A 10,996-nucleotide genomic window follows, 5' to 3' on the forward strand; every position below is an offset into this window, starting at 1 on the left:
ACAGCGATACTTCAGCACGCACACCAGCAGAAGCAGCAAAGTGTGCACACCACATCCTTAGAAAGGACAGAATCAAAACCCGAAAAGCCAAATTTCTTGCCAAATCAAGGAGCAAATATGAGACCAAAACGGTAGCCTTCTCCTAACCTCTGCTCTGAATGAGGCAAGAGGCTTGATACTCAATTTTATTCATCACAATCATGGGAAAGCACCTGGATGAATGGCCCAAGGAGGGCATAACAGACTCCTGGACTTGTCTATGAGTCTACTAATAATGCCTCAAGAGAAGGCATAGGTGCCTCTCAATTCCATCTCTCTTCCTCACCCCACTGCCAATTGCCTTAATTCAGTCCTTCATCACCTCTTGGATTTCTGCAGGACCCTTGACCGGTCTCTGTTACTCATCTCCACCTGCTCCAGCTCTTTGCCACACAACTGCCAGTTAACTTTCTTAACACACATTTTCTAGCCCTAGGAAATGGCAAGAAAAAATGGCCAGTCAGGTGCAGTGGTCTGATTAGGAAGAGACTTGTATGTCATGTTACAGATTTTATCCTGATTGAGAGGTACCTACCGAACACTTTTTCAGGAGAGAGATAATCTGCCTATTTTAAAACGATATCCAGGCAGCAAGAGAATCATGAGTAAGCCTGGCGACTGAGAGATCACTAAGACATTGCAGTAACCCTGCTCATGAAGAGTGCAGGTCTGACCCAAGCCAGTGGCAGAAACGGGCAGAGAGATACAGTATAAATGGTAAACAGTGAGCTCCAGTAACCAGGCACGAGGAAACGAGGATATCACCTGTTTCCAACATGAGTAGATGGAATATCTACCTATTCACCAAAATAGACACATAGGAAGAGCAGGTTTGGGAGTAATCAGAAACTTCCAAGTGGGATGGCTAGTTGTGAATAAACAGGTTGGGAGCTGGATAGAGGTCTAAACATATTGAAAACCAGAAAGGGGAACAGATGAAGCCACCTGTGGACAGATTCACACAGTTATCTACTAAGAAAAGCAATAAACCCCTAGAGTAACTAAGACGGTTTCAAGATTTGGAAAGCCCAAGTAACTTTTCATCTCAACAAATCAAAACCTGAAGGCAGATTATCTACTATTTACCAAAATTATTTAATGAGAGGGAGGGTCACTGAAACAGATTCTCCACTGAGAGAGTAGAAAACATGCCCTAACTCCAGGGGAGAAGAGGTATTACCTGAAAACCATATTCGGTATATCTGAGTTTCTAAGCAATTAGAGAAAACAACGGTATACAAAATCAAATAGATGAGGAACATCCAAAAGAAAAAAAAAACACGACTTGCAAAGCAAACCTAAGGCTTAGAAAAGAGCCAGAAGCTGGCAGGGTCCAGGCACAGCTAACACCCCTAGTGCTTACTCACCAAGCAACCTTCTGATTAGAATTTGGCTTGTCTGCAGACTACTGATCTGTTAACCTGAGTATTTTGGTCTACCTGATACCTGCTGCTTTGCACTATAAACTAACAGGCATTCAGGTTAATATATCACTCTTCTGTTTAATTATGAGTCCACTCCAGAGAGAGGTCAATTCTCAAGTGACAGATTCACTTTCGATATCTCCAAGGCTAAGGGCCAAACTATGGTGAGGAAGTCATACCTAGAGGACTTCTGGTGACCAGATAGAGGGCTTATCCTGGAGGCACTTCAGCCCCACTTCAAGCCTTCCCGTTGAAACACAACCAGCACTTTTTCTTTTACCAAGAAATTAAAAATGATGTGACTGCAAACAAGGAGTACAAGTCATCAAAATTTTTATTTTGAGTTGTAATCTATTATTACTTCAAAAAGATCCACTTCAGAAAACATCCAATGGATGTTGACTTACCAGTAGAAAAAAGTAAGTCATCAATATATGATTTATAATACAGAATACACAATAAATTATATTTACATGCAATGACTAGACTATCACACACGGTAAAAAAATACAGTATTTTTATGTACACTTTTTAAAGATTTACATTTTCATATACAGTTTATAAAGTTAAAAATTCTCTGCACAAAATCTCATGTGTACAGAGTCTATAAATCTTATTATTATGGCTGTACCACCACACAGATATACTTAAAACTGTAACACTACACTTAGTTTTTTTTTTTTATTCCATATTCAATCTTGGCACTCATATACTAATAACATTATTTTTGAAATGTGAATTACAAAGGAAATAAAACACAGTCATGCAGACTTTTTTTAATATAAGAAAATGAGCTAAAATGTGCTACTAGATCAACATTTATCAACCAATTCCATAGCTACCTAGTTCTGTTCAACTTCCTGCACTGCTTTCAGACAAGGACATGCAAAACTAGCAGAAAATGCATTGATCATTTTAAAAATAAACAACAAAAAGCGTGTTTGACATTTAAGAGTATATTCTCTGTTCTGAGAATGGGGGGAAGGGGGAGATCTAAGATAAACCATTAAAGGGTTATCCATTGTCCCTGCTAAGGAAGCACTTGCACACTCCCAATCTGTTTAAATAGACACCTGAAGGCTTTATAAAAGTTTAAGATAAGCTACACTATTCCTCTTTAAAAATCTTCTTGAAAAGTAATGAATTCAAGGTATCAGCACCTTCCCTCCTCCCCCAAGTAGCTAAAGAGCAACAAGAAAAATAAAGTGCCGATGTCTGAAGTATTGTTAATTGTTTAAGAGGCACTAACCCATTTGATGGCTTAGAATTAAACATGAAAATAGGCCAGATCTGATCTGAATAATAAATAGAAGGTAGGTAATTCCAGTCTATGCAATTCCGGCCTAGCTGGGGGCTGGACCAGACAACTACCCACTCCTCCATTTATTGCTTTGAAACCTGTACACAGTTTAAATTCTCACACAGAACAATGAGATTTCTAAGATGGAAAGCACAGTGTCTGTGCCACTTTGAAGTTGAAAAAGAAAGTGCTCTCCTGGTCACTGAGGGGAGAGCTGCCGAGACTCTCTTCTCCACAACTCATGTCTTCACAAGAGTCCTCACTAAAAGGAAAAAGGGACACAAAGAAGAGGGTTCCATTATGTAGAATACACTTAAATGCTTAACAGGCAAAATAGAACTGCTAAACGAGTATCTCTAGTCTCAGATTTTTACATTTAAAATTTCAGGTTTACAGACACACAACTTAACTTATAAAGACTTCCTAAAATGAAGTCTATTGTAATCTCCTTAAAAAATACAGATGTCCTTAAGAGGTTTAAACAAATAACTCTGTGCCAAACTACTATTCGTATACCTATTAATAACACTATCAGCAACTAATAGTAGAATTCTAAGTATTTTTTAAATCCAATAAATGCAAACTAAGGACAACATATCTCCTATCACATGGTTTTGATGTCTTTCTTACAGCAGTAATTGCATCACTGATATTCTCAAATACCAAACCAAGAAACCAACAAACTATGAAAATGGAACTTCTAGTCCTTTATCTCTATAACATAAAACAATCATATTTAATAAAATTCATTTTACAAACAAAAATAAACTCTGAGTAAGACAATGGCATGTGACAAAACTATAAAAACAGCTACAGAAGTCTGCCACATTAGTGGTGGTGCTTCCCTTTATTTTCTAGTCATTTAACCTGCAGCCCCTTCTCATAGTACCATATTAGCACTTCATACTAACATTAAAAAGCCCAGAATGCTGTTTCTGTTTCTTTTTTTTAACCAAACTGTATTTCAAAGAGCAAGGGAGATGGGAAACAATTGGTTTTTAAAAAAGGAAGAAGTAAAGTCAGTCAGAGAAAGACAAATACTGTATGATCTCACTTATATGTGGAACTTAAAAACTAAAAACAGAACTCAGATTCAGAGAACAGACTGGTGGTTGCCACAAGTGGGGGATAGGGAGGTGGGCGAAATAGCTGAAAGTGGTAAAAAGGTACAAATTTCCAGCTATAAAAGTCCTGGGGATGTAACGTATAGCATGGTGTTTTGGCTTTTTTTCTAAATGAAGGAAAAAATGGGGGGAAGAGGTACATTTCCAAATTATTACCTATTTTAATTATTAACTCCTTCTAGTTAATTTTCTTACCTGAAGAAATGACGCTATTAGAGTAGGGGCTTTCTCTGATGCCTTTTAATATTCCATGGTTCCATTTTGAGTATAAAATCAGTAATATTTAGTCTGAGGAAATCTAATTAGTCAAGGAACTTGCTTACCTTTCACTTTCATCAAAACAAGTCCCTTCTGGTATTGTTGGCAGCTCAGGAACACTATAGTAGCTGTTGTGGAGGTTCTGGGCTGTGCGCCTTGAAACAATCCAAACTAACTTCTTAAGATCTGGTTTGCAACATTCAGGAGAAGAATATTCGGCTAGGCATTTAGAAACTAACTCCCTCCAGTAAATGAACTCAGCGTCGTTAACCTGAAAAAAATATTTTAATGAAGAGGTTACAACAGTGGTTCCCAAACCTTGCTGTACCTTGGAATCACCCTGCTGTCTTTAAAAAATACTGACACCTGGCTACCACTCCCAGATATTTTTATTTAATTGATATGTGTGACCTGGCCATCAAGACTTTTTAAAGCTCTCCAGGTGATGCTAACATGTAGTCAGAATTTGGTCCCATAACCTCTGGTTTAGGGGAGCAGCACCAGAGGCAGAAATAATTTACATAGGATTCAATACATAGAAAGCTTCGCTTGTTTTAAGAAAACACACTGACCTAAAAACACTAGGTCTGTTAATAAATCAATTATCAAATACATTCTTTAATAGTCTCACTGCAAAATAATTTAGTATAATTTAGGTTTCTGTAACGTAGCACTCTTTTGATTGCTACAAATATGCACTAAAACTGTCTGGACTGCTAAAAATATGCATTCAGACATCAGACATGTAATAATGGAGAAGTTAGCAATATGAGAGAAGAGGAATTTCCCCAAAAGGGCATAGTTCCTCCACTACTGCGGAATGCCCCAATTTATTTCAAGGAATCAATTTTCACTGAAGACGTTTCCAGATAAAATTAACATAAAAGGCTTAGATTAAAACTAGTAAGTGCATGATTAAAACAAAAGCCAGAAGAAATCTGTTAAAAAACCATGCTTCACAGTGCATGTACCTCCACCACAAACAGAAAATTTTCTATCATCTCGGCCTCCATTTCCACCTAATCCAGCTGCATCTTAATCCCCTTGCACTCTTGGCTTCTACCACGCCCTTCTCATTCTACTCTCACCTCCTAGGTATCCAATGACCTCCTCCAATTCTCATCACACTGGGCCTCTGATCAAAATTCAATCCTCTTGGCCACAGCCTTCTTGAAAACCTCCTCCCAAACTGACAGCGCTCTTACTTGTCCAGAACACCTTCCTTCACTTGGCTCCTAATGGGGCCAGACCAATGCTGAAAACCCAGAATTTTAACTGACCCCTAAAGCAAAGGGCTCCACAAGCTTCTTATGGTTTCAACTATTAACTCCTCACGAGAAATTTCAAACCCCAATCTCCACCTATGTTTCATCTTCTGAGTTTTTATTCCAGACTGCCAAATATCTACTACCTACCTAGATGGTATACAAGTACCTAAAATCATGCTTCTTTGATCACAAATTAACTTCTCTCGAATTTCCCTCAATGTTTCCAATATTCTCTCCAGCATTAGGTCCAAATCTTGGTCATTTATGACTCCTTGCCTCATTTCCATGCTTTGCTTCCAAAACCACTATTTGAGTTGGCTATCCTCAATCCTGCTTGTGCCCATCACCGAGACGTTCTATCTACAAACCTACCCTAAAATGACTCCAAAAGCCTTCTTGTCCACCACTTCCTGGCCACAAGCCTTTGCTGCCCAAACTTTCAATAAGATTCTTTTGGAACAACCCCAGTCTCCCAGTTATAGTACCTCTCATGGTCTGCCCTCCTTCTCTGCTACTGAAACCCTGAAAGTACTCCGTGTTCAGTATTATCTGGCACTGAGACACAGAATAATAAATGACAGAACACACTGCCTCATGTTAAGTTCCATATTTCTCCAACTAGACTATTAGTTGAAGAAAAAGGACTGTGCTTTTATTTGTTTCACACCTCTTTATGACTGCAAGAAATTATTGGGCTGGCCTGACTAACGGGTTTAAAAAGAAAAACATAGCTGACGTTATTTTGGAAATACTACTAATGGGATGATGATTCAGCCCTACAGATATAATGGGATGCCATCAGTGTATTTACTAAGTCTACTTCTTAGTATGCATTTTAGAACAATGTGCATGTGGCAATGTAAAGTGCTCTATTACCAACTGGCAAGAATACTACAGAGGTCCGTCTGAATGCAGAAAGAAGACAGGCTAAGGGAATAGGTTCCCTTCCAGCTTAACACTGTTTGGGTCAAAGCTGCATTTTGAGAACTTTACCCCTTCAGATAAAAGAAAAAATGAGTAAAAGTTAAGAGACTTATAAACCATTACTTAATGTGTAAGTCACCACATTAAAAAACTGAAACACTACGAAGGAAACTTGCTTTAAAGACTAAGAACTGAAGATATTACCTTGGAATGTTTTTTAACAAGCAGGAGAATTTCCAATAATTCAAGAGACTTCAAAGTTTCTACTTCCAAATTGAGAAGGCACAAAGCTAATATAGATGGCTACAAGAAAAAAAAGAAAAATAAATATCTTTTTAAAATTCAAACTAGAAACCATAAGACATGTATAAGCAAGAAATCGACTTACTCTTGCTTTTGAAAAGGTAAGTCGGCAGTTGCAAGCTTTCAGCTGAGCTTCTAGTTTATCAAGGCTCAGTATTTCTTTCCTATACAAGGAAAAGAAAGGACAAAATGTTTATTAAACCTCCAAAGATTTAAATGATTTTAAGGACTTGCCATTAAAAGTCCAAGTTGAAAGTTTGGAGGGGGTAAAAATATAAATTTCACTGGCATTCTAATTCTTTACTGTTAGCTATAGCAATGCTAAAGTACAAAATTTTTATTTTAAATACCACTGACCTTTCTGAAGTATGACAAAGTACAATAGTATGGTATAAGTGCAAAAAGTTTAAGGCAGTAGTAGCTTCCAATTCATAGTGCAATTTTTCTGAAATGATTTTTTCCATTCTTTTTATGTCAGAAGCTGTACATTTACATTGACTAATCCGGATTACATCATGAGTGGATGGAATATTGCATTCTTCTTCAACTATTCTAGCAGCCAGCAAAAAACAACAGACTCCAATGCAGGACAAATGTTTAGGTTTCACCTGAAAAACAAACAGAAGGCTTCTTCTAACTATTGTCACTTTGATTTAGCAAAGCAGACACGACAGAACGATGCCCCGACTCTTAAGACCACACAGTCAAGCTGCTTCCCTGTACTTATACTTACCCACAATTATACTTCATCATTTTAAACTATCTTAATCTCCCTTCAAAAAAAAAGCCATTTTGAGCATTTAAATTATTTAATTTAAATGCAGGCAAAAGATTTAAATGCAAGTTGAAAGGCTAGGTTTCTAACACTGAGTTATACTTTGTATTTCAAACATACGAAATTCATAATAGTATAAGCTCTCCCAAAATAAATTAAGTCTTTCAAAACTAAGAAAGCACACTACTTCTTTGGATATAAAAATAATACATTCTGCTTATCTTTTTTTCTTCTTATCTATTTATCTTTAAAAATCATCCCATACTTCAATGCAAATCTGCCCAAGAGAAATACTGCATTACTTGCGCAGAGTGGGGCATATGTAAAGCTGCCGTGGACAGATGGCTGCCCTTTTCAGTGCCCTGAAAACTGACCCAGCAGCTGACAGCAATCCTACTGGCAGAAAAATTGCCACATTTTTCTAACAGTTGTTGGTAATTGTTAATAAGACTGTGGCTCCCCGCTTTGAAAAGACTCCTATGCAAGGCAGAAGGTTACCTTTTAACATACCATTATACTTCCATTTGTCATGTTTCAGCATTAAAAACACCAAGGCTCCAACAGAAACATGATGGAAGACGAAAATATGAAAACCTTTTTTTGAGGACTGTGCACGTACTGTACACATATATGGAGAATACCGTAGCCTTCATTTTGTCACCTCTTCATAGACACGGTATGTAGGAGGTACAGCAAAACCTAACTTAAGACACAACGATACACTTAATTTTGGAGTCAATCTGGCACTAAAGATCACAATTCTGGGATTATTAAAAATGCTTACGTATAGTGACATAACTACATTCATTTGCCAAATATTTATTGAACCTTCGTATACTAGGCATTGTGCTAAGCACTGGGGATAGAAAAATAAGGATGTATTTATAAAAATGATTAAATACCTTCATAAGAGCCAAAAATCTGTCCAAAATATTGACAGCCAGAACAAAAGTTTCAGTGCAAGATCCAAAAAAGTTGGTTAAACTTCTTAAATCTTCTACTTTGGCATTTCTCAATCTTGGACACAAAGTGTTATCATTCTGCAATAAAAATCAGGGGCCAAAGCGTATGATTTCTTAGAACTAGATGGATAATACACACAGATACAAATAAGGCAATTATTTCTTCTTAATCTTCAAGAACCTGGGGGAAAGAGTGGTATCATTTAACTAAAGCACTACAATTTTTCATACACAAAATGCATATTATCATTGATTTTTTAAAATATACATCATAAAAGAACTTCAGCAATTCAATATAAAATGAACTGCTGCCACAGAGGGTTCCAGAGAGTCACAGCAAATATAATTCAACTCCCTTGTCACAGAGTTCCTTACTTTTCTAACAAAATCATTTAAGATCCTACTATAAATATTTCATACTTATACTGTAAGTATTTCAGGCAGAGGGTACTTCCACAAATGAACTGCTCAAATCCCAGGAAGTGTTCCACCCAGAAAACCTAGCTGGGGGTGCCGGATTTGAGGAAATACTTCTCTAGAGTTGGTACCACTCTCGTTCCTGCTAAGAAACGAAAGCACGGCCTGGATTGAGATTTATCTTAATCCTCCAGAAGACCAACTGAATCTTAAGAAACTTCGCAGCCTCTGGTCTTGATTCAACCAAGAAAAAGGTATTCAAACCCTATCAGCTGCTCGAGCAAGTTATCTTTCCTGAGAACTTACCTCCGGGGTAGCCTCGATCAAGCTCAGCCCTTTTTCTCGAGGTTGGAATCTCTGTTCCTGTTCGAGGTATAGGCTCAACAATCCGAAGAGCTGGACCCCTTCACGACCTGCCAAGTACTCTGCCCCCAAATCCTTCATCTGCAGCAAAGACACGGCACACAGTTAAAGACTGTAGCCTGGGGGTGGCGAGGGCAGGGGGAGAGGGCAGAAAAGAGCTGGTGCCAATACCTCCAGCGAGGGCGCCCCAGCGCTCCCCGGCGAGGAGCGGGCGAGGGGATCCGTCACGTCCTCCAGAACCCCGGCGCAACCCTCTCCCACCGCCAGGGAGGTGTGGCAGGGGGAGGGGCCGTGCGCACATCCGCCGGCCTGCGCCGGGTCAGACCGGCCAGCCCGGGCCTCCCGGCCGTTTCACAAACAGGAAACTGTCCCCGGGCGCCGGTGTCTGGACGGTGTGCCCCACCTGAAGCCGTGGGGGGAGGGCCTCCGGCCCGCGGGATGCACCGGGGGCAGCCGCCGCAGCCGGTTTTGCGGGCCGGGGCTTTGCACAATAGGGGGGAGGGGAGAGAAAGTCTCGCGACCGAACAAAGAAGCGGAGGGAGGAGACTCCCGAGCCCCGCCCCTCCCGGGGACCCGGCTCCAGAAGCCCCTCTCGCTGGAGTCCAGCCCCCAAGCCTTTCCCACCCGCGGCGGCAGTGCCTACTCCGGATATAGCCGAGTGGCAGAGACCCCAGTCCGAGAGCGGGGAGGTGGCGCGGCCCACCGGTCGGGGGGCAGAAGGCCAGCCCGCCCCGTGCCCAGACAGCACCCCTCCGTCTACTGATGCCCCAGGGCCGTCAATCCCACCGCACCACCCTGGCGAGCCGCCGTGACAAAAAGAGCGCAGGGCGGGGGGAGCACCAGAGAATTGTCTTCAGCCTCCTCGCCTCTCCATCCAGCCCACCAGCGTCTCTCCGTCTCCGGGCGCCCACTCCCGAGGCTGAGCTGAGAGCTGGACCCGAGTCGCACGCCGGGACGAGGGGTGGGCATTCTGATCCCCCGCCCCGTGCGCGCGCCAATCCCGACCACGAACAAAGAAACCCCCGCGATCCCGGCTGGGCCCACTCACCGTGCCGGAGACGCGCCTCCACCGGCCCGCGGCGTCGCGTCCGGAGGGGACTGGGCGCGCCGGGGGCGTCCGGAGCTGTCTCCGAGGTCGGGGCCCCGCGCCTCAGCGGTGCCCCCGGACCGGCATCCGACCCTTCCCCCCTGCCACCGCCGCCTCGGCCTCACAGCCCCGGCTTCATCCTGCTCACGGCGTGCCCACCCTCCGGCTGGGGCGCAGCGCCGGCCCCTCAAGCTCTGGCCCTCTCCGGGGCGCCCCAGCCGCCGCCGTCGCCGCCACAGCGGAGGCCCAAGCAAAACCCTTGTTTTTGTTTTGAGTTTTCGACGCCCCCAAAGGGGCGGGGCACATGATTCCCCGCGGAGGGATCCGCCGCTGTCGCAAGAGACTTTGAAAAAGAGTCCCTTCTAAGCCGCTGTCCCCGCCGGTTTTGTGGCCTTTCCAGCTCGTCTTTGCTTCGCCGAGCCACTCCTCCCTCTCGGTTCCAAGGCGGAGGGTGGAATCTGGGCGTCGGCTTTATTCTGCGATTGATCCAAGGGGGAAGGAATGGGAACGATAGGGTTGAGGAGCGGAAGGAGACAGTTTCTGGTCGCTTTGCACCTTTTAAAGGTCCCCGATTTGTTTTGTTTTCGCTGTTTTGAAAAGTCCGCCCAAATGACCCGGCTCTCGGATTGGCTACTGGTGAGGCGACCAGAATGCGGGGGCTGTGATTCACTCTCGAACCCGGATTGGCTAACGGGTTAGTCTTGGAGCCCTCTGACTGGCTTTCGCCGTATCCTGCGCCTCTGTCTTCCTTG

General features: G+C 42.4%; 1 protein-coding gene across 2 annotated transcripts; it reads right to left on the bottom strand.

Moving 5' to 3' along the window:
- Positions 1 to 2,148: 2,148 nt before the first annotated feature.
- CCNG2 (cyclin G2) lies at positions 2,149 to 10,343 on the bottom strand. 2 transcript variants are annotated; one of them, XM_046657209.1, is made up of 9 exons: positions 10,206 to 10,343; positions 9,329 to 9,638; positions 9,101 to 9,238; positions 8,318 to 8,455; positions 6,998 to 7,248; positions 6,726 to 6,804; positions 6,542 to 6,640; positions 4,211 to 4,416; positions 2,149 to 3,025 (listed from the first exon to the last, which is right to left on the bottom strand). In XM_046657209.1, exons 3-9 carry the CDS (start codon positions 9,236 to 9,238, stop codon positions 2,902 to 2,904), a joined length of 1,035 nt encoding a protein of 344 aa, XP_046513165.1. In that variant the 5' UTR covers positions 9,329 to 9,638; positions 10,206 to 10,343; the 3' UTR covers positions 2,149 to 2,901. The 2 variants fall into 2 exon arrangements, with proteins under 2 accessions (XP_046513165.1, XP_046513164.1); XM_046657208.1 differs by lacking the exon at positions 9,329 to 9,638 and having other exon boundaries at positions 10,206 to 10,340.
- Between the last annotated feature and the right edge of the window lie 653 nt (positions 10,344 to 10,996).

This window comes from Equus quagga, chromosome 3 (assembly GCF_021613505.1).
Source record: "Equus quagga isolate Etosha38 chromosome 3, UCLA_HA_Equagga_1.0, whole genome shotgun sequence".
NCBI lineage: Eukaryota > Metazoa > Chordata > Mammalia > Perissodactyla > Equidae > Equus > Equus quagga.

Bases quoted from the DNA above. Each gene is read 5' to 3' on its own strand.
- CCNG2 (XM_046657209.1), bottom strand. From the start codon at position 9,238: ATGAAGGATTTGGGGGCAGAGTACTTGGCAGGTCGTGAAGGGGTCCAG. The intron at 7,249-8,317 runs GTATTTAATCAT...TTTGTTTTTCAG, and splicing joins GATTTTTGGCTCTTATGAAG to GTGAAACCTAAACATTTGTC. The intron at 6,805-6,997 runs GTCAGTGGTATT...TTCCTTGTATAG, and splicing joins CTTTGTCATACTTCAGAAAG to GAAAGAAATACTGAGCCTTG.